The 22,980-nt window shown below is 33.8% G+C and overlaps 7 protein-coding genes across 7 annotated transcripts; 3 read left to right on the forward strand and 4 right to left on the reverse strand.

Annotated features, from left to right (window-relative positions):
- Positions 1-415: 415 nt before the first annotated feature.
- On the reverse strand, positions 416-3,442 carry PHYBLDRAFT_67014 (hypothetical protein; the record flags this gene model as incomplete). The annotated part of the gene is made up of 6 exons (XM_018441723.1): positions 416-1,182; positions 1,232-1,378; positions 1,541-1,706; positions 1,888-2,223; positions 2,475-3,135; positions 3,381-3,442. The coding sequence occupies 6 exons, from the start codon at positions 3,440-3,442 to the stop codon at positions 416-418; spliced, it is 2,139 nt and encodes a 712-aa protein (XP_018286950.1).
- A 1,743-nt stretch (positions 3,443-5,185) lies between these two features.
- On the reverse strand, positions 5,186-6,380 carry PHYBLDRAFT_183009 (hypothetical protein). Its single transcript, XM_018438708.1, has 5 exons — positions 6,234-6,380; positions 5,937-6,100; positions 5,640-5,793; positions 5,323-5,518; positions 5,186-5,261 (listed from the first exon to the last, which is right to left on the reverse strand). Exons 1-5 carry the CDS (start codon positions 6,366-6,368, stop codon positions 5,224-5,226), a joined length of 687 nt encoding a protein of 228 aa, XP_018286951.1. The 5' UTR covers positions 6,369-6,380; the 3' UTR covers positions 5,186-5,223.
- Positions 6,381-7,012: 632 nt separating this feature from the next.
- Positions 7,013-8,431, reverse strand: Ndufs2 (NADH dehydrogenase Fe-S protein subunit 2 NDUFS2; the record flags this gene model as incomplete). The annotated part of the gene is made up of 2 exons (XM_018440241.1): positions 7,013-7,318; positions 7,574-8,431. The coding sequence occupies 2 exons, from the start codon at positions 8,429-8,431 to the stop codon at positions 7,013-7,015; spliced, it is 1,164 nt and encodes a 387-aa protein (XP_018286952.1).
- Positions 8,432-14,973: 6,542 nt separating this feature from the next.
- PHYBLDRAFT_183011 (hypothetical protein) lies at positions 14,974-16,757 on the forward strand. The gene is made up of 5 exons (XM_018438709.1): positions 14,974-15,500; positions 15,583-15,684; positions 15,756-16,049; positions 16,211-16,307; positions 16,385-16,757. The coding sequence occupies exons 1-5, from the start codon at positions 15,015-15,017 to the stop codon at positions 16,486-16,488; spliced, it is 1,083 nt and encodes a 360-aa protein (XP_018286953.1). The 5' UTR covers positions 14,974-15,014; the 3' UTR covers positions 16,489-16,757.
- Positions 16,758-17,877: 1,120 nt separating this feature from the next.
- PHYBLDRAFT_156252 (hypothetical protein) lies at positions 17,878-20,116 on the forward strand (the record flags this gene model as incomplete). Its single annotated transcript, XM_018433476.1, has 8 exons — positions 17,878-17,946; positions 18,146-18,247; positions 18,358-18,437; positions 18,505-18,705; positions 18,777-18,981; positions 19,122-19,173; positions 19,288-19,431; positions 19,500-20,116. The coding sequence occupies 8 exons, from the start codon at positions 17,878-17,880 to the stop codon at positions 20,114-20,116; spliced, it is 1,470 nt and encodes a 489-aa protein (XP_018286954.1).
- A 486-nt stretch (positions 20,117-20,602) lies between these two features.
- On the forward strand, positions 20,603-21,454 carry PHYBLDRAFT_67019 (hypothetical protein; the record flags this gene model as incomplete). Its single annotated transcript, XM_018441724.1, has 4 exons — positions 20,603-20,758; positions 20,845-20,991; positions 21,134-21,252; positions 21,334-21,454. 4 exons carry the CDS (start codon positions 20,603-20,605, stop codon positions 21,452-21,454), a joined length of 543 nt encoding a protein of 180 aa, XP_018286955.1.
- Positions 21,455-21,556: 102 nt separating this feature from the next.
- On the reverse strand, positions 21,557-21,859 carry PHYBLDRAFT_149919 (hypothetical protein; the record flags this gene model as incomplete). The annotated part of the gene is made up of 2 exons (XM_018432365.1): positions 21,557-21,614; positions 21,738-21,859. 2 exons carry the CDS (start codon positions 21,857-21,859, stop codon positions 21,557-21,559), a joined length of 180 nt encoding a protein of 59 aa, XP_018286956.1.
- Between the last annotated feature and the right edge of the window lie 1,121 nt (positions 21,860-22,980).

A 22,980-nucleotide genomic window follows, 5' to 3' on the forward strand; every position in this document is an offset into this window, starting at 1 on the left:
AAAAAAAAAGAAATATAAAGCATAAGTAGAAAGAAAGAAAGACGATTCTTTTGTAAAGAAAGGATCAGTCAAGAAGTATAATTTTTTGAAGAAAAAATAACGTGACAAGAACAAAAATAAGAAAGTATAGATGCGGTGAGGAAGTAAAAGAAAAATTTAGCGAATAAAATAAAGAGCTCCAAGATGCCATGGTTATTTCTTTTCCTTTTCCTTTTGTGTTGGAGAAAAAGATGAAAAGAAACAGAAATATATAAAAAAATGTTCAAAGGGAAATGTAGGTTGTAGGTACGGGTTGTAGGTACGGGTACGGGTACGGGGTACTGGTGTGCGCGTGAGAATAAGTTTAAGTGTGGGTGTGGATTGTTAAGGGGAGAGAAAGGGGGATGAGAGGATGATGAAAATGATGTTTTACGCACTAACTTCTTTTGAGTAAAGTCAAGACTGCAGCTGCCTCCACAGCATCTACACCTGCAGACATTGTGAATGAAGATGAACTTAGACCCATCTTTTCTGCAATAGATATATCTGCTGTGTGTCTACGTTGCCTTGGTGGTGTTGAGAGTGAAGGTGTTATATATGAGGCAAGAGGTGGGCTGTATGAGTCAGATATAGATGATGACCAGCTGTGAGCTTCAAATGAAGATCTCATTCTAGCGCCATATTCACGTGAGCCTGACATAGCAAATACTGCAGCTGCTGCAGCAGTAGCGGTAGCGGCAGCGGATGATGATCGAGACAGACGGAGAGCTCGCAAACTCTCGTCATCTTCATAAATACTCAAGTTCCTAGCCGCATCAATATTACTCTCCATCTCATCGTCTTCTGTGTAAGTGTTCCCATATTCTAGTTCTTCGTCGGTTGTGTGTATCATTGGCTTGCGGGCATCCTTGACCTTTGCTCGCTTGTCTTTTTTAGCTCCACTTCCGGACTTCTTTCGTTTCTTCTCGGCCTTTTTCGTTCCGCGATAATCTTTGGGAAGTAATTGAGGATTTTCACCGCCACCACCACCACCATTAAAATTACTATTACTATTACTATTGTCATTTACCATTATTACCATCGCCATTGTTGTCTCCAACGCCGCTGCCGCCGCCACAAAGGATTTTTCCGTGCTTCCACTTGACGCCACATGCATTACAGAGAGTTCCGGCACCTTGTGGTCCTCTGCGCCACATTGGTGTGCTTTTTGATCCACAATAAAGACATTTCTTAATCGAACCGTTGGTGTTACCTGCTCGCTTTGTATTGTTGGTGGATACGGATGTAGTAATCAATGGAGGGGAGTCAAACGGTGTCCCGAGTGCTGGTTTTGGAGACAGTGCGGTGTCAGAATGTAAGAATTCGGTTTGTTGACGGTCTTCTTCGTAAACATGGGAATCTGAAGGTATTACAAAAGATGCCAATTGTGTTGAGCCAAATAATAATAATAATAACAATATATAGATCAGAAAACAGGCACTTATATATATATATATATATATATATATATATATATACATATACAAGTATACGTGTGTGAATGTGTATATATTAAATGTACCCTTTTCCCAACTATTGTCATCACTGCTACTCCATGCATCAAGGAGTGTTGTACGATGAATATAACCTGTATCTTCTTCAGTTGGAATTGTAAAATCGACTCTTGTTTCTGAACGGAGCACGCTGTCAGCTCGCTGACTAGCAACAAGCTGTGTGTGAAGTGTTCTCTGCCATAGCATTAGCGTGTGGTTGTGGGTAATTGAATATTGTTATACATATGTTACATACAGACAGACATACAATACAATACAATACATTACAATACATTACAATGTGATGTAATATAATATAATGTAAGGTAAGGTATGTATATATGTATATACTAATGTATTTTTTTTCCATCATTACCAAGTCCCTCATTCTCTCATAGGCAGCCTCAAACCCGGAAACCGCCTGTTTCACAGCCATATACAGTTCACGAGAGGCATTTGAGAACCGTACGTTCAGTATATGGCACTCAGGTCTAAACTGGCGTTCTAAGCCAGGATCTGTCCATCTGCGCTGAGGATGTGATGGGTAGGTAGGAGATGTAAGACGACAGCTGTTACTACAAACAGCTGCAAACTCTTCTAACTTGGTCTTATAAGATACTTGAGATGTTTCTAGGATATGGTCATGACAGGAACACAGCGAATGATGTCCAGAAGGGTCAGATGTCTTTGGAAGATAAAATGAAAAGATAACCTACAGCCAAAATAAGAGGGTATTAACCTCATATATCAGCCTGAATGTTGCTTATTCTTTTTTTAAAAAAAAACATTTCTCCATTTCCTTTCCCTCTCTCTCTCTCTCTCTCTCTCTCTCTACCCTTCCCTCGTCTTTTTATCTTTCATATATATATATGTATGTATGTATGTATGTATATTATAGTGTAGTGATTGTAGACTATTCAACGGCCTAAAGATAAGCTTTGATTTTTTTTTACGACAGCCTACCTCAAAGGGCGGTGCATTGTTGAGAGTTTCGAGAACAGCATCATGAGGAAATAGATAATACTCTTGTTCGGCCGATATGTGTTCCAGTGAGTCCCTAGCCAGGACTTCTTCCGGACTACACAAACACATCACCACATCAAAGCGCACAATTCTGCGTCGCTTGCGTTTTTTGGGTGGAAGAGCCGCCAAGGGTTTTTCGGAGCCCAAAAGAATACCATCTGTCATCATCATATTGCTATTATTGCTACTGTTATTGTTATTGTTACTGTTATGGTTGTTATGACTGTCGGACCTGGCAATGACAGGTGCTTCTGAAAGTGACAGAAGAGTATCTACAGAGTCTGATAGAACGACACTATGATCTGTTTGAATCTGGTCTGATCCAAAATAATTGATTCCAACATTCTTGGTCAAGTCATTGATTGCAGTAGATGGATCGTTGATCTTGGCTTGTTTGTCCGATGAGGCGATCTCTGTGATTTCATACTTTGTTACTTGATAAAAGGCAACGTTCGCACTGTGGTTTGTACTAGAGTGTAGTAAAGAGACACCCAGGAAGCGGGAATGGATGCGATGAACAAGACCATCGACAGGATCGATGGTGTCCTGACCCAATTGTGGTGGAAAGCGATAGGGTTGAAAGGCGTCAGAAATCCAGGCTCTATTATAGATAATAATAATAATAGTATATATATATAATATAAAAAATACAAAACAAGGTAGAAACATTGACGATTAGGCCTTGTTTTAAAATGATGCAAAGGCTGATGGGGAGTAGAAGTTGGTGTTATTGTTGTTGTTGCGAGCTAGGCATGTCTATTGACAGCCGATCTGCTTCCAAACAAAACGTTATTATTATTATTCCCCATTGGCCTTTGCTCATAAAAGTGTGTGTATGTGTATCACCGTTGTTGTATAGCGTTTTCTGGCACAGGAATGCTGCTAGATCTCGACCGCGTAAATGACATTTGTTTTGTGCGTGTGTCTGTAGAGTGGGTGTATATATATCTCTGTGTGTGTGGATTGAATAAAATTCAGAAATATAAGAGATAATATAAAATATTTTTGGGGTAGTGATGGTTTGTCTAGTTAATATTATTATTATTGAGTGTAAAGATAGGAGAAATAAGAAGAGTTGTTAAAGAAGAAAGCGATCGATGGGGTTAATGTCGGGCAATGTTAAACTGGCCAAAAGAGAACGATGAGTGACTGTGTGAAGGAGAGAGGGAGGAAGAGAGTGAAGTTTGACATGTCAATCTACTTACAGCCAGATGAGCTTTACAGTCAAAGAAAGAGAGAAAGAGAGAGAGAGAGAAAATAAGAAAAGATTCGGAAGACTAGGAAGCAGTTAAGGAATTTGAACTGCCATCTTTTGTTCTTTTTTAATAATGGATTTTAGCCCCAATTTTTTTTTATCAAGGTATAAATGGTGTTAATTATATACATACATACCTATTTATCTACCTAACTATCTACATACATATGAGTGATGTACACATGAGTCTATCAATATTTATCATTGTGCAGAGTAGTAATATAGAATTTGTACTCTATCAATAGGAGAATAGTAAAAGCAGCTGTACCTCTATTTACTGCTACAGGTTAGATATTTTATTATCTATTTATTTTAGCTATTAGACTTGTATTAAATAATAATAATTATAATAATAAGAGTAATTCCGGGTAAAGGATATCTCCATCGACAAGGGCTTGTGAAAAAACATGGTGTATTCAACTATAATGGTTATTACTATTATTATTTCTTTGATTCTTTTATTGTAGTACAACAGGTTATCCGAGCAGAATCTTTTATACCAACAACAATAACAAATGAAACCAGTATTCATATTTTTTTTCTGGTCCACATTTTATGTATCAAGTGCTAAGCTGTGAGTGTAAGCTATAAATTTAACAAGGCTGAGTAAGAAGAATAAGTAAGTAGAAAGATAAGTAAAGAAGTAAAGAAGTAAAGAAGTATGCTTTATTTTCTTTTTGTTAATGATTTATACATGTGTTTTATTCTTTTACGACCAGCCAAGGACATCCATTTGTTAAATAAAATAATTCACAAGGTCCCTTGCTACTTTATCTTCGTTTTTCTTTGAAAGTCTTATTTTAATGAGCGTTGACTTGCAGCCAATAAAAATAATTCCATGGAACAGGCCGAGCTGAACCTACACAAACATATATATGTATATACACATAAAGATACACATATGGACACATAGTATATATACATATACATATATTCATACAAAATCCGCAAAAAAATACAAGCCATTCAAATGAGCCATTGAAGAGAGCATGCTTATTTCTATCGCAAATCCCTTTATATATATATATAAATTACTCTACAAACCTTATATTATAATACGTATATATATACGTGTGTGTGTCTATGTGCATGTGTATATGCGTATGTGTATATATAAAGTTTCTCAATTCATTACGCAAAATCAAATAATTTTATACCGTTGTACTAATCACCATGAATGAAAGGGGTGTAATGTTTCACGTTCAGTATACAAAAGATATCAAAGCCAATTAATTGTCCATTACTCCTAAGGATTTAGACAATTTCTAATATTTGTATGTATATCTGTATGTATATCTGTATGTAAGTGTGTATGTGTGTGTATGTGTGTATATATATATATTTGTGTGTAGAAGGGATTTTGTTGGGGTGTAGACGTGTGTTGGTGTGTTGATGTAGGTTGTAGGTGTGTACGAGAGACATGGTTTATTAAATCTAAACAGTAACCTGGGCTCTTTCCTGAGAATAATACTCTACTCGACGCATTAGTTTCGTTTTGTTTTTGGTTTGTCTTTCTTTTCACAATCCACTTACTGATATCCTCTTTGCGAATTGGTGCTGCTGCTTTGGGGGTCTTTGTGAACTTCTCGGGGTGGATAAGTGCTCTGAGACCGATAGCATTGAAGTAACGGAGAGAGACGGTTCCACCAGCCTTCTCAATAGCCTCAATGGCCTTCTGGGAAGCTCTAGATACCTCAATAGTAATAGGAATGTTGAATTGTTCAGCACCCTAAAAAAATCACAGCAGTAAAATTGTAATAATCACATTTAGTATCCTTGCTTTCTCTCTTAATATATATATATATATATATAATAAATATATAAATTTTTCATTTTGCTTTAATGCCTACCACACTGAGAATCTTTACACCATCCTCAATCTTGTGGATACAGCGGCTGTCCAAAAGATCCTTCATTGTAATAGGCTTAGATGCGTCGATTCTTCCACTAACGATCCAGTGCTGTAAACGATCGAGATTAACTTCCTGGTATTCTTTACCGTGCCTGTAATAGTAATTATAGACATCAATTGATTATCATTTAATTGATTAAATTTCTGAATATATATATATATATATGAAGGTTGTATAATATAATATATTATTTTCTCTCTCTCTTAATGGTTAAATCGAATATACAATTCTTACTGGTTGAAGAAACCGCGCTTGGGAAGACGCTTGACAAGAGGAGTTTGACCACCCTCGAACCAAGGTACAGGCTGACCGTTACCAGAACGAGCCTTTTGACCCTTGTGACCTCTACCGGCAGTCTTTCCCTTGCCAGAACCAGGACCACGACCAAGGCGAATACGCTAAAAAAAATAGCAATAATATTAATAGCAGCAAAAAAGAAAAAGAATAAATAAAATAAGTTATATATATGTGTGTGTGTGTGTGCATTTTTTGTTGTTTTTTGTTGTTTGTTGTTTGTTGTTTGTTGTTTACCTGAGATACAGCACCGGCATTGTCAGCCAAACTGGCCAAATGAATGGAAGACTTGGCCTGGTTTGCCTGGGTAGCAAATGAGCGCACCGAGGCATTGATGCCCACGGTAGCAGTGGAGAATGCTGATCGGAACATAATGTGAAGGAATAGACCAAGAGGAGGGAGAGGGGAGGGGGTGTAAATCTGACAGCAACTAAGGATTGTGCCATGGGCCTACTTCCAAGCCACCGGATCACGTGTACATGAGTTTTTCTACAAATGCACACACACACACACAGGTACACAATCATACAGGCACACAAATATTAATGTTTCATCATGATATTTAACCCAAGCACACACACACACACACAGAGAGAGGGAGGGAGGGAGATATAGAGAGAAATATATATTATAGATATATACCTTTGGTTTATTTTCAATTCAGAGATTTATTACTTTTGTTTCTTTGATAAAGGTCATAAATGTGAGCAAAAATAAATTGGACTGAATCTAATTGAATTGAATTGAATTGAGTTTAATATTTTTTTAAGAAAAAAATCAGTTAAATTTGATAATGAAATTATTAAATGAGATATAATAGAATGGAATAAAAAGCATAGGTATCTTGATTATTATTATTACTATTTTTTGAAGTATACTTTATTTTATTTTTTATTTTAATTTATTTTATTTTATTTTATTTTATTTTACTTTGTTATATATGGATATGTAACAAAATAGAAAGAAAAGAAAAGAAAAAAAAGAGTGCATGATATTATTCTTTTGATTTTGTTTGTTTATCGATCGACTTCACCAAACACAATATCCATGGTACCAATGATGGTGACCATATCGGGGAGAAGGTGACCGCGAGACATGAAGTCAGATCCCTGGAGATGCAAGAAACCAGGAGCCTTGATCTTACATCTGTAAGGTCTGTTGGTTCCGTCTGACACCAAGAAGACACCAAACTCACCCTTGGGGGCCTCAATTACAGTGTAAGTCTCACCAGGAGGAACGGAGTAACCCTCAGAGTAAAGCTTGAAGTGATGGATAAGAGCCTCCATGTTCTCCTTCATGGCAGCACGGGGAGGAGGAGCAATCTAATGAAATTACAATATATATATATATTTATATATTATTTTCCCCCACATAAAACAAAATAAAATAAAAAGCGCGCGCAATACACATACAGAGAAAGAAAGACAAATCAGATAGTTAGTTTTATATTCTATTATTTTCACCATATATATATATGTGCGTATGGAAGTATGTATCCATTCATATATTGATTCTCTTTCTTTCTAACCGTCTGTCTTATGCTTCTCTCTTTCTTTTTAAAAAATAACAATAATTACCTTCCAGTCATCGACCTTAATAGGTCCTTCGGGAATAGTGTTAATGCACTGGGAAATGATACGGAGAGACTGACGCATCTCTTCGGTACGGCACATGTAACGATCGTAACAATCACCGTTCATACCAACAGGCACATCAAACTCGACCTTGTCGTAGGCATCGTAAGGGGCAGCCTTACGAATATCATACTTGATGCCTGAACCTCTGCTCATGACACCTGAGAAACCCCAGTCGAGGGCTTCCTGGGCAGTGACAACACCAACACCCTGGGTACGGACCTTCCAGATACGGTTTCCTGTCAAGAGCTCTTCAATTTCATCCACACGGTCAGCAAACTGTTCGGCCCAGAGATGGATATCAGTCAAGAGACCCATGGGCAAATCAAGGGCAACACCGCCGGGACGGACGTAGGCCGAGTGAAGACGGGCACCCGACACACGTTCGTAGAACTCCATGAGCTTCTCACGCTCCTCGAACATCCACAAGAAAGGTGTCAGGGCACCGACATCCATTGCGTGGGACATGATTGACATGATATGGTTCAGAATACGGGTCACTTCGCCAAACATGGTGCGAATGTACTTTGCGCGTTCGGGGATTTCGACGTTGAGGAGCTTCTCGACAGCAAGTGAATAGGCCTGCTCATTGCACATCATCGAAACGTAATCAAGACGATCAAAGTAAGGAAGGGCCTGGAGGTATGTCTTGTACTCAATCAGCTTTTCGGTACCGCGATGCAAGAGACCGACGTGGGGATCGGCGCGGATGATCTCCTCACCATTCAATTCGAGAATCAGACGAAGCACACCGTGAGCAGCGGGATGCTGGGGACCAAAGTTGACAGTGAAATTGCGCATCTTTGCCTCATCTTCATCTTCGACATCTGCAAGAAACTTGTCAGAAATATATATATATATATTTTTATATTATAATATAAAAATAATAAGTTTCATGGTTTTCTTCTTCTTTGAATTGAATTGAATTGAATCGGATTGATTTTCTCTCTTTCTATCTTTCTTTATTCTTCATATGTATATATTCTTTCGTCGGTTCGCAAATAGAATATATCGTTGTATCTCTCTCTCTAAATTACATTCCCTTTCTGCATGTATTTTGTGTAAAATCGTTTTTTTCGTTCTTGTTGTCGTTATCGTTGTTGTTGTTTATTATATATATATTCTACAAAGAAAAGGAAAATTCGTGCGCTTTTGCTTTTTTCTTTATATAAAAACTCTATTCGTTTTCAACTCACCACCAAAATCCTTATCCTCCGAAATAGTGGTGGCAGGAATATCACCAATCACGGTGTGGGAGGCCATGGTACGCCATTGGAGAGGCTTAATTGCCTTTGTCAAACTAGGTCTGAGGAATGCAGTAGGACGAGCAGCTGTGGCAATGCGGCGACCCCACAATCTTGCAGCAAAGGACATTTGTTATAAAAAATAAAATAAAATAAAAAAAAGAAGGAAGAGAGGGGAGTTTTTTTTTTTGGTCTGTATAATTTTTTGTTTTTTTTTGTTATTTTTTTGTTTTTTTTTTAATTTATTTTATTATTATTTTATATATATTATATATATATATATATCATTTACATATCATTTGCGTATGTGAATGTGTATATGTATGTGTGTTTATATGTGTGTTTTTATATATTTGCGTATAAAAGAAAAACGTAAAAATATATAATATTATAATAAAAAAAGTCATCATTAGATCTCAATTAAAGACATTTCTAGGCATCAAGGATGTCCTAAAACACGTACAGAGTAAGAATGCTACCTGTTTGCTTTAGCAGGATAGTTGAAGAGCGGTCAACTTTTTTACTGATGTTTTTTCAGAGGGCAAGGGCGGAAATTTGGGCACCATGTTTTTTGTTGCGTCATTAATATTTGTGACGTAGTTTGCTAACCACACCTCTTTACCTGCCTTATCCTTCTTTCCTTCTTTTCTTCCTTCTTTCCTTCTCTATCTCACCTTTACACATACACACACACACACACACACATATATATATATATATATATATACACAATTAAGTGTATTAGATAACCAGCTGGTTTAAGCACAAAAATTTTATGGTTCTTTATATTTTTTGGCCTACCCAGATACCTGGATCAAAATTCTCTATTGAACATATTTTTTTAGAGAACTTATATTTATACAGAGACCACACAATAATCGATACGTATATATATATGTATAGCGAAAGGACAGAAAAATAATAATTAGGATTAACTTGCAGTTTACAAATACACCAAAACATGGTTTAAATTCTATTCTTTTTTTTTAAGTTTTTTTTTTTAAAAAAAAAAAATCTTTGGTTGCTATTATACCAAAATAAAGTTCAAGAAGTAAATGTCAAGAAACAAACAAAAAGATGAGGATAGCACAGCCAAATATTAATGCTTCTATCATATCATATGTTGATCTCTTTTATATATATATATATATATTGAACTATACTTTCTTGAAGCTTAACTATATTTTTTGAGTACCCATTTATTATTACAATGTTTCTACTTGAGATTAAGACGATGTTAGTTTTATTTTGGACAATTTGCTTACCTTTCTTGGATACTCCATGCCGTAAACTGCGAAATATGACACTTGGATTGTTTGTAAGCCCATCTCCAAAGACAATCAAAGGCACCTTAAACGTTTGCGGCTCTAAAAGACACGTCGATGAGAGTTTCTGTAATATTTTAAATTATTACAAGTGAAATGGGGAATACAAAAAAGAACTAATTGTATTATTATTATTTTTGTATGATTACCAAATAAATAAAAAGATTGGCTGTGATTTTTATAATTGATTAACCACTCTGTTCGTACCTTTTGGCAGAATCTCATTTTTTTATTTTATTTTATCTTTCAACTAAACCCTTTCTATCCCAAATTTTATTCTTTTGTGTCTTAATTCCTTCTTTCTTTCTTTTTTTTTTTGGACAAACAAACAAAAAACTAACATCGTCTTAATCTCAAGTAGAAACACTGTAATAACATTATTTAAATAATAAAATACTTGGAAATTAAGGTTCCGTCAATTAAACTTTTTGGTAATTTTATATTTATGTACTGTTACAGGGTTGGTAAAGCTTCATTATCTATTAGAGAAAAGACTGTTATTATATATAGTTACTGTAGAGCTTACAGACCATTTTACTATTAACTAATCGATTGATTAATTGATTAATAGGTTTGTAGGTCATTTGTTTGTGCTTGTATCTTTGGAAGTAATATTTCTGTTTTACTTTAAATTGATATAAAAGAAATTTATATTGTGAAAATCTTGTTCCCTCTTTTGGACTGTCAGATTATTAAAATAAAGTTGATTCTGACTGATAGTTACCATTAGATATATATATATATCTAAAGATGATTATTATTATTATTTTTCTGGTTAATCTGAATTTGTATATCCAAGTATTAATTGATGATTAAATATGCGAGATAACAATATAGCTCTCTGATTGGATGATTTGCACTAGAATATTGACACACAGATCTATGTAGATATAGATATAGATATAGACTTTCAAAGAAATAAGATAAAATATGATGGTAATCTCGAATGAGTTTATTGTATACAGTATTCTTATTAAGCTACCTGGATATAAAGATGTTTTTCATGTACATACATACATCTATATAGACTATGTAAATGAAATATAAAAAGAAAAAGAAAAATACAAGATCATAAATATGTTTCATGTAAAGAAGTGGTCAAGATTTTACTTGCATATTGATTAATTGTTTTAAGAATGAGAATGAGAATGACGATGATGAATATTCTTAAAAGAAGAAGTACTTTTAGTATTAATGGTTTCTATACAAAGAATTCTGTAAGCAATCATCATAATTTTTGTCATCAGTGTATAATATATACATTCAAAATAAGAGTCCTATGTGTGTGTGATTTTTTTTTTAATATATTCTAATGGTATAATTACTATTCTGATTTAATTTTAATACATGTACATTTATGTACGTGCATATGCCTGTATGCACAAGAGCGCGCAAAAAAATGAAAAAGTCTCTGTGATTAAATGAAATCTCTGATATGTAATGTAGCTCAGCACACAAAAGAATTAAAGCCAAAAAAAATTATATAGAGGGAATTGCGTCGGCGTGCATTTGGTTTATTATCATTATTATTTGTTTATCAAGGAATAACGATATCCCTCTTCCTTTCTTTCCCTACTACTTCTATTTATTTATTTTTCGACAAGTTAACAATAAAATATCAAATTAAAATGATGATGTTAATTGTGCTGATGATCTCATAAAACCTGTCTGGCTTATCTTGGATTCTTGTAATATTCAAAATACAGGTACATAATATTAAGAAAAAAAGAAGAAGCAAAAGAGAGAGGGAGGGGTCAGTTGTTGTTGTTGTTGTTGTTGTTGTTGTTGTTGTCGTTTGTTGCTCAATCACGATCTTATTACTGACAGCTTTCAAGATTCGATAAATGAATGAAATGGACAAAGGAATGACCATCAAAAGTGTTGCGAAGATCTTGTTTTTTTTTCTTTTCTTTTCTTCTCTTCTTTATGATATCCTAATTTAATTTATATTATCAAATCCAAACTAATGCAGGGACATGATATATTTGATTTTATATTCTTATTTTCATTTAATGATCAACCAGCTAACTGACTAATGACTGGCTCACTGGCTGACTGATTGACTGAGCTTTCTTTTTTATATATAAATATATATATAAAGTATTAATGAAAAATGTAAAATGTAATGTTGCATTTACAAATAAAAAAATATCAAAATATTCTTTACTCTTTTATTGTGGTGTAGGTTTGTAAAGAAAATGCAATGGTCATTAATTGATTATGAATACACAATATGCTTATACTAATTAATCAATTGAGCAATGACTGTGATTTTATTTTCATTTATTAGTTAATTTGTCTTATCTTGGTTTGTCTTGCCTTATTATTTTTTAATTTTTTTTTTGGTCTAGTCTGGTCTTGCTAATAGTGATATTTTCTTGAATGATATGTAATATGATGATTATATCAGAAATAAAGATTAACAATATATATATATACTCTGTATTCAAATGCACTCCTATTTAAAATACTAATAATAAAGCAATATCATTTAATTGTTCCCAAGTGGTAAAACTATCAAAGCTAGAATTTTATTTAGTATTATTAAATAAAATCAGATTATAAGCAATGGCTATTTATTATCAATTACGATCTATCTAGCTTGTAATGAATAGTCTTGATAATATATATATAATAATAATCATAATATAGATTAAAGTAAATATTAGTAAGAGTAGTAAATAATTTTAAAAAAAAAAAAAAAAAAAAAAGACAAAAGATGGTGTCAAATTGACGTTTTGAAAATTTCCTTTTTGTGTTTGCAAGTAGAAAAGCATAAGATTCTACAAGAAAGTAAAAAAAAAAACAAGGTATTCTATTATTGATATATATATGTATTTTGTATTTTATATGCTCTTTTTGTAGTTTTGATAGATTGACTTTTGTATTGTATTGATTTATATAATAAATGAATAAATAAAGGAGAAAAGAAGAAAGAAGAAAACAGAAATTAAACAAAATGAAATATAAAAAAAAAACCCCCACGGTGCATGCTAAAATAGACTAGGTCTAATGAAGTATAGCACACGCCTTTGTGTGTAGTGCGTTTTGGTGAAGTACAAGAATTTTATAGACGGAATCTGGGTAGATAGATAGAAAGATAGAAAAAAATAAAATAAAATAAAATAAACTGTACATAGATATGTATATGAGCAATTCAAACACAGTGTTTCGGTAATTTAATATCCAAGTAAATTATTACCCATTTCTCTGTCTGGACTCCAATATATTAACCTGGATATTTAATTAACGCATTAATAATAATAATAAATGGCCAAAGTGTTTCCACACCATAATTTTGAGTTTTTGTGTGTTCAAAATAAAGGACAATCTTACAGAATCGCCGTAAAAAAAAATATTTTTTTTGAAGGATATATTTATAAAACAAAACAAAAAAAAGTAACAAGTTGTACGGACTATTGACTCCATTTGTACAAGAAAGAATAAAAGGAAGGAAGGAAAAAAAAGGTATCTTTGGCTGGTGCGTCACACATGATTCTCAAATGAATTTCCTTTCTTTTTTATATATAGGATGATTTTTTTTTTTAAGAGAATAATAATTTCTATATATTTCTTTCGCCTTGGACTCAAACGGAAAACTCGGAATCAATTTTTGTGCATTTTTACTTTACTTTATTTTATTTTATTTTATTGTATGCAATGCAATGTACAAAAAAAGCAAAGCAAAGCAAAGCAAAGCAAAGCAAAGAATTAAACGTCTTGAGATGAATTGCGAATACCAACAGCAACAACAACAAATAAGTAATTGCGATCATTATGCTCAATATTTACTCTATACATACATAATGCTCAGTAGATCTCCACTTTTTTTTATTTTATTTTATTTTTTATTCTTTGTGTATTTTAAGTATAGATTTCATTTATAGATCGAATACACAAGAAAAAAAAAAGAAAAAAAAAAGTCGGTACGAATGATAGATATCCGAACCTGTTATTTATTTAATAAAGTTAAAAAAAAAAAAGAGAGAGAGAGAGACTTGATATTATATATTTATATCTAAAATGAAATGTTGTATCTTTACCACAACTAGACATCTAATCTTCAATCTTTCTTAAGCACCGATTTGTCGAGACCGCTAGAAATCTTTTGAGTAAGCGCTCTATGTCAAATTCCAGGTCTTACGTTAATTGTGTACACTTGTTTGTATACTACTTTCGATTCCTGAGCCGGTTGAGTCTGCGAGATTGAACATCAAGACTGTCTTAGTGCTATTCTTTGCAATTGTAACATTATCTTGTGATTGTAGAGAAGGCCGGTGAGTCTGACAGATTATTATTATTATTATTATTATTATTATTATTAATAATATTATATGAAATGAAATGAAATGAAATGAAATGAACGTTTTTTTATGGTGTATAATAAATAAAATTGCTGTTGTTGTTGTTGTGTGTCATGATGGCGACAATGGTTCTTAATTTTTATTTTTCTCAGTCTTTCTTAAAAAGGAAAGACAGGTAGAATATATAATATATGTGTATATAGATAGATAGATAGATAGATAGATAGATAGATCGAAAGAAAAGAGATACAAGCGGTTCTTTAATAAAAGTAAATAATAATATAACTTTCTTGTGCTTACCGTCATTTCTACAATCTTAATGGATGATGTGCTTTCTTTTGAAGCATAATTACACACACATACTACACTCCTACTTTTACTACTAAAAATAATCAAATATAAAATATACATATAAATTCAAATATTTCCCTTTTCCTCTCTTTCCTTACCTCTTCTTCTTCTCTGTCTATATTCTTCAAGTTCAATCACACACAACAAAATAATTCAAGAAATGCCTCCTCTGATTCAATCAAATTGGGACTCTGTTCAGACTCGTGCATGGGCATCTTCAACTGTCGATAGTTTCTTGTGTGATCCACAACCCATCAGTTTTGAGCCACACAACCAACCAAATAAAAAGACCAACGCCGGTCGTCGGTCAATGTCAATAATCGAGCAAAGTCTCCTCAGACCAACAAAGTCTCTTGAAGGAACTCGCTCAAAACCACGCACCCTTTTCACGTCCAATAGTCAATTTGTCATTGACCAACATATCTGCCAGACAGCCACAAACACCTCAACAACTTCTTCTTCATCTTCTTTATCACAACAGCCTTCACCTCCCCGGACTAAACGTGGGTGGACTCTTGACCGACTCGTCTTCCATTTCTTCACACCAACCCATTCACTCCGCCGAAAGGTAGCACAAAAAGAACAACAGGGTCTTGTATTATGGCAAGATGCATTTTACGAATCTCTCCGTCTACCAATCTCAAAGGTAAATATACCTTTATATCTATATAGACCTATTGGACACTAAATAAATAAATAAATAAATAAATAAATAAATGATATCATAGTCATCGCAACATCCACGATCAGCCCAACTCAAAAGATTCATTCTCGATGAATTATTGACTACAGAAAGCACATATCTACAACATCTCCAGATGGCCAAAATGGTAAAGCAAAATGCTATATTTTATTATTATTTGAAAATTTAATTTAATGATCTATCTATGTATTCCTTTAGCTTTATATGGATCCACTCTTAAAGGCAGCCCAGGCAACACCGCCTCTGGTCAATCTGAGGCTGGTAGAATCAATCTTTGCCTATTTACCGCAGTTGATCGTGCTATCGACAAATCTAGTCGATTGGCTGACCGAGTGCATCTGTATCTGTTCATCGGGAAAAGGCGTAGGTCAAGTGTTCTGTGAGATGGAAGGGCGATTGGAGATCTACATTGGCTATGCTGCCAACTATGCAACGTGCCAACGATCACTGGCCAAGGCAGACCGAAGCAGTGCTTACCGCCAAGTGATAGAGGTAAACAAGACAATAACAATAGTTATTATAAAAAAAAAAGAAAGGGGGATAATTATTGTGCCATTCTTGTAAATCATAAGCTTAAGTTTAAGCTTTCTATTATTATTATTTTTATTTAAAAAATAAAATAAATTAAAAACAAATGGCTGAAACTCTCTTAGGATTCACGGCATAAAAAAGAATCACACCGAATGGAGCTTTCGGATTATTTGATTGCGCCCATACAACGTATCACTCGATATTGTCTCTTATTTAAAGGTAAAATCCGTAACCAAAAACAAAACAAAAAAATTTGATCATTAAATTTTTGTTACTATTTGTTATTTGATTATTAGACCTCTTAAAACACACTCCATCAATCGAACAAGATTACCCCAACCTTGACCGCTCATTAAAATGTCTGACTGCCCTTGCACTAGCAATGAACAATATCCAGTAACCAAGCAACCATTTATTCATTCAATAATCATAATAATTTCGATTTCATACACTTATTTACCTACATAACTTATTTACATAACTTACGCACCACAAACTACGCACTACAAACTACGCAGTCTTTCTTTATCTCTCACCCACCCCTTCCACCTCCTTCCACCCCTTCCAAACCCTCATATGTATCATATTATCTTCATCATCTATATATATAATTTTTTTCTGTATATTCTTTTTTTTTTCTATAAGCAAATAAAGTAAAATAAAAACATCATCCTTATTATTATTAATATTAACATTGAAAACAAATAATTTGCCACCAAAGTCAAAACTAAAATAAAATGAGTTTTTTTATTTTGTTCGCATGATTATCCTATCCTATTTTATATTATATTACATTAATATTTACCAGCAAAACTTATTACCGGTTGCAATACAAATATGCTGTGTAAAAATATTATACTATATCAAATACTCTTTATTTATTTTTTTACTTCTTCTTATTACTATTTGTACAATTGGATTATCAACCAAAGGAGTATCTGACCAGATGAGAGGGTTGGGCTTGTATTTTATTTTATAGTTCATTAATAAATAAATATATAAGTGTGTCTACAAGCCCATACACACATTAACAAAGACCTCAATAGCATAACATATATTCTTGTTGGAGAATTCCATCTTTTTTTTTTTTTTTTTTGAAAAAAAAAGAGGGGGTAATCAGCCGTGAATAATTTTCGGTAATTGAAAAAAAAGAAAGAAAGTAACTTTAACCAATAGGATTCCTTTATTTACGTCCTTAATACTTGCAAAGCAATATTTTGAACAACTTTCTTTTCTTTTCTTTTTTTTTAATTTATTTATTTAATAAATGATGATATCAGTAGATATAAATATTGAAACAATTGAAACAATTGAAACAATTGAAACAATTGAAACAATGATTAATTATACTTTTATTCATTTATTTTTGCTTTATGATCTTGCAAAATAAAATAAATATGTATGTATGTATGTATGTATACATATTTGATTTGATTTGATTTGATTTGATTTTTATTTATTTTATTTTATTTTACTTACCAGCCACTCGATGAGCCAAATTAAGCCCATCTCGTTTTTCTTGCTCACTTTTTAAATTTTTTTTTTTGGTTGGCACGGTGGATTGACTCGGTGGAAAAATATTGCCTGTTTTAGACGTTCATCTTCCGCTTTGTCCTAAAGTACAAAAGACCAATTTTTATATATATATATAAAAAGGATCTCTTTCTTTTCTACTTCTTCTACTTCTTTGATATACATATATTGGTTTAAAGAAAATTATCATTTTTTTGCCATATTTTATTTTACCAAGAAATTCCAATTAAAGATAATAATATAATATAAAAAAAAAATGCTTCGTTCTCTTTTGTCTCAACGCACCTCAGTTGCCCGCATTGCCCGCCCTGCACTCAACCAAACTGTGAGTTTATAATTTTCTATTAGATAATAAAGCTGTAATCTAAATCATTGTTTCTTGTTACTTACTCTATTTCTTTCTTTTAAATACTTGACAGCGTACATATGCTTTCCCTGCTGGTCAGAGAGAGGTTAGATAATATAAATAAATAAATAAATAAAGACATCTTATATATATATATATATATTTATATAATTTCTAGTTCCTCAACGAACGTTTATCCCAAAATGACCCCGAGATGTTTGACATCATCGAAAAGGAAAAAAAGAGACAGCGTGAGAGTGTTGTCTTGATCCCATCAGAGGTACATATTTCATTTCATTTGATCTATTATCATAAAACTGTGATATACTTTGTTCTGATTCATTTATAATTTCTTCATCTATTTATATACATATATATATATATATAAAGAACTTTACCTCTAGAGCTGTCATGGATGCTCTTGGCAGTGTCATGCAAAACAAGTACTCTGAAGGTTATCCCAATGCAAGGTAAATAACCACATATATATATTGGACCTTTTCTTTCTTTCTTTCTTAATGCTTTAATTTTCTCTAGATATTATGGTGGAAATGAGTTCATTGACATGTCCGAACTTCTCTGCCAAAAGAGAGCCTTGGAGGCCTTTAATCTCTCTACTGAGGAATGGGGTGTGAATGTCCAGGCCTTGTCGGGTGCACCTGCAAACCTGTATGTTTATGGAGCTATCATGAAACCCCATGATCGTTTGATGGGTCTTGATCTTCCCCACGGTGGACAGTAAGTAGCTTATATTTTATTTTATTTTACTTTATTTATTTATTTATTTATTTAATTAATTTCACTATTAGTTTGTCGCACGGTTATCAAACCCCCACAAAAAAGATTTCTGCTGTCTCTACATATTTCGAAACATTGCCCTACCGCCTCGATGAATCAACTGGCCGTATTGATTATGATGCTCTGGAAGCAAATGCTCTCTTGTACCGCCCCAAGGTCATCGTGGCCGGTGCCAGTGCATACTCTCGCAATATCGATTACGCCCGCATGAAACAGGTAATACAAAGCAATAAATAAATAAAAATTTATGAGATGTAGATATAAAGATGCAGAGAGAGAAATATTAGTGGTGTTTCAATGACTGGCTTGACTCAATAAAAAAAAAGAAAAAAAAAGACTAAAAGTAAACCAATTAGATTGCAGACAAGGCTGGTGCTTACTTGATGGCTGACATGGCCCACATCTCTGGTAAGAATACATAGATACTTTGATGAATAGATGTGGAGGGGTGCGGATATATAGTTTGTAGTGTGTTGCTAACCAAGTCAAATAATAATAATAATAATCAAATCGCTATTGTAGGTATGGTTGCTGCCGATCTCTTGCCTTCTCCTTTCAAGTACGCTGATATTGTTACCACCACCACCCACAAGTCTCTCCGTGGTCCTCGTGGTTCAATGATCTTCTTCCGCAAGGGTATTCGTAGTGTCGACAAGAAGGGAAAAGGTAATTATTTAATACAAACCAACTCATTTAATAATAACAACAACAACAAATTAATTAATAAACTATAGAAATCCTTTATGATCTCGAGAACCCCATCAACCAGTCCGTCTTCCCTGGCCACCAGGGTGGACCTCACAACCACACCATCTCTGCTCTCTCTGTAGCCTTGAAGCAGGTCAAGTCCCCCTTGTACAAGGAATACCAGCAGCAGGTTCTGGTCAACAACCAGGCCTTTGCCACCGCATTCTTGGACCTCGGTTACGACCTCGTCTCCGGCGGCACCGACAACCACCTGTTGCTCGTCAACCTCAAGGCCAAGGGTATTGACGGTGCACGTGTGGAACGTATTCTGGAGCTGGTCAACATTGCTGCCAACAAGAACACTGTCCCGGGCGACAAGAGTGCCCTGATCCCCGGTGGTCTGCGTGTCGGTACCCCAGCAATGACCAGCCGTGGATTCAAGCCTGAGGACTTTGGCAAGGTCGTGTCCTTTATCGACCGTGCCGTGACCATCGCAATCAACGAAAAGGCCAAGGTCAAGGGAACCAAGCTTGCCAACTTTAAGGAACACATTGGCGATGGATCCCAGCTTGAGGATGTCCAGGCATTGAAGAACGAGGTCGCTGAATTCAGCCGTGCCTTCCCCACTGTTGGTTTCTATGAGAACGAGATGAAGTACGAGTAAAGAAGATCACACAAACATATATATATGTATAAAGTACTCTCTTTACACAAAGCACCTCACAATATTCAAGACATGATATCATACCTCTTTACTACACATACACACCCTTACCCTTCATCCCATATACATATATGTATAAAATAGACAATATAATAAACAAACAAGCAAACATATAAAATTAAAAATTAAATCATTGCTTTATATACATAATACACTATTATTATATAATATCTTATTAAAGAAAAGGGATCGGGTTTTATTATTAATGTTGTCTCGGATCTTCTATTAACAAACATGTTTCAATCCTCACTACTTTGCATTCTCAATATATCGGAAAAAAAAAGAGCAAATGATAAAATAAAGACAGATAGACAAAACAAGATACTTCTTACACACTTGAAGGCATCCCAGAATCATACAAATTCTTTTCTTCTTCTTCTTTCTATCACCCTTACTACTGCTACTACTACAACTACAACTACAACAATGGGAACCAAGGATACAAATGTTGATCTCAGCCACACTCATGATCCTGAACAGGAAGCCACCAAGACCCGTACAGCAGTGATTAGTATCGATGATCATTCCGATTATGTGGTTGAATGGGCTCTTGAGAATTTCATTCGACCCGAAACTGATATGGTGAGTTACGATAAATCTTTTGTAATTTTGTGAATATCCTTTTCTTATAATATATATATATATATATATATATATATACATAAAAGGTTGTCTTGATCCATGTTCGCCACCTGGATGTCCCTGTAGCTCCTTACATCAACCCCACAGGTTACATCGAAGATAACGATGAAGTCGGCAGAGAGAGAAGTCATCGTTTGCTCCGAGGCTTTGCCAAGGAACTTAAAAAGAGAAATGTGAGTTGTAACTTGTGCCCAGACCCAATTGTCTTGCATTGCATTGCATTGCATTGCATTGTAGTGTAGTGTAGTGTAGTGTAGTGTAGTGTAGTGTAATTCAAGTATTAATCTGCATATATTTCTTCTTATTCTTATCTAGATCCTCTGTCGTGCAATTTCGATAATCGGTGAACCCAAGACTGAAATTCTTCGTAAAACTCGCGAAGTAAAGGCTGATGTATTGATTATGGGTTCACGTAAACTCGGAACTATCAAACGGTAAATATATTCACACACAAAAGAAGCCATGTTATTTTGTTTTACTTACACCTACATCTACATCTACGTATTGTGTATTAGTACTTTGCTCGGAAGTGTTAGTGACCATTGCGTTCACCACTGTACTTGTTCGATTATCATTGCCAGTCCAAAAGAGGCTGAAGAGGCACCACAAAAGTCCCATTCGTTCTTTTCAAAATAACAGCAACATAAATATGGATATATATATATATATTTATTTATTTATTTATTATGTTTAAAATAATATAATATAATATAATATATAATAATTCACATGTATTCTTTATTGTGCTTCTGGTAGTTTGCAGGTCTCACAGGGCTTGTTAGATTCTTTCTTTTGCCTTATAAATAATAATCAATAGATATATACATATCCATAATGTATATATATATAAGGGTGACAAAGGAAATAATAACATTATATATTTCTTTATCTTGCCTGATCACTTGCTTGGTTTACTTACTTTTCACGGCATTTGCGCTGAAAATCATCCCATTCTTTACGGCACTTTGTCTGATCGTTATTGTTGGCCAATAAACATTGTTGCAATGGAGTGGAATCGCATGACTCTTTCTTGGATGGCATTCTGTCTTTTCTTTTTTTTATTATAAAAAAAAAAAGAAAGAGATAGTAAAGTCTCAAAAATAAAATGCACCTTTTTTTTCTGTAATATTATAAAAAAATATACTAGTCACAGTCACCCTTTTATGGTAGGGGTTGTAAATATTTTGAAATTGAAACAGCGGCATTTGACTCTAATGACAATAATTAATGAAGGGTCTATTGGTTATTTATACATCTTTGTTCATTTTAACTTATTCTGTTAAGCAATGACACGCAATGCCTCTTTTACAAACCATATCTAGAATAATATTTATTCAATTTCACATGGGTTAGAAATATCCAGCTCATTTAGGGAATGAGATTTGGACAATTAGCTGGTCATACTAACTATTTACTGGCTTACTCTTTTTTTTTGTTTTGTTTGTTTTATAAGGGTCTTCAAAGGTTTAGCACCTCTTGGACCCTAAATAATCTTTAGGATCTTGCCCATGTTTTTATATTCATCTCTCAACACTTTCCTTCCGGGTGACAATATATCGTATCTTATTAGTCTTTCTGGAGTACTGAGCAAATGCCAACAATTGTTGTTGTTGGTGTTGTTATTTGATTGTATACCTTTAAAATGTATTGGCTTGTACACAGATCAGCAAAAAATAAAAAGAATTCATTCAAAATATACATGGAAAAATCCGGTGCACGGTGGACATGAGCATAAATGTGTGTGGATATGGACATGGAGATTGAATGTTGCTAATGCATCTATACATTAGCAACAAGATATCCAGTTATTTCTTGCTTCACGATTTCCCCCTGAAGTTCATTAGTCAAATGGCGTTGATCTCGCTCATCCATGTTTTTTTTTATAATGCCTTTTTTTTTGGTTGTTGTTCTTGATTTGGTATTTCTTTGTATCGTTTGAATGAGAAGAGTGCTGAGAGCGAAAAAGTGTAGTGTAATATCCTATCGAGACCTTATTTTGTGAATCTTTTATCGATTATGATGACTAGAGGTGATGCAGGTTTGTATAGAGATATATTATCTTTTTACAATAGTCATATCTATAAAACCATACACAGCTACTAATTGGTATAATAATCAAATTGGTTATTGTGTGTGTGTGTCTGTGCGTAAATAATGATCAA

This window comes from Phycomyces blakesleeanus (assembly GCF_001638985.1).
Source record: "Phycomyces blakesleeanus NRRL 1555(-) unplaced genomic scaffold PHYBLscaffold_23, whole genome shotgun sequence".
NCBI classification, from domain to species: Eukaryota; Fungi; Mucoromycota; class Mucoromycetes; order Mucorales; family Phycomycetaceae; genus Phycomyces; species Phycomyces blakesleeanus.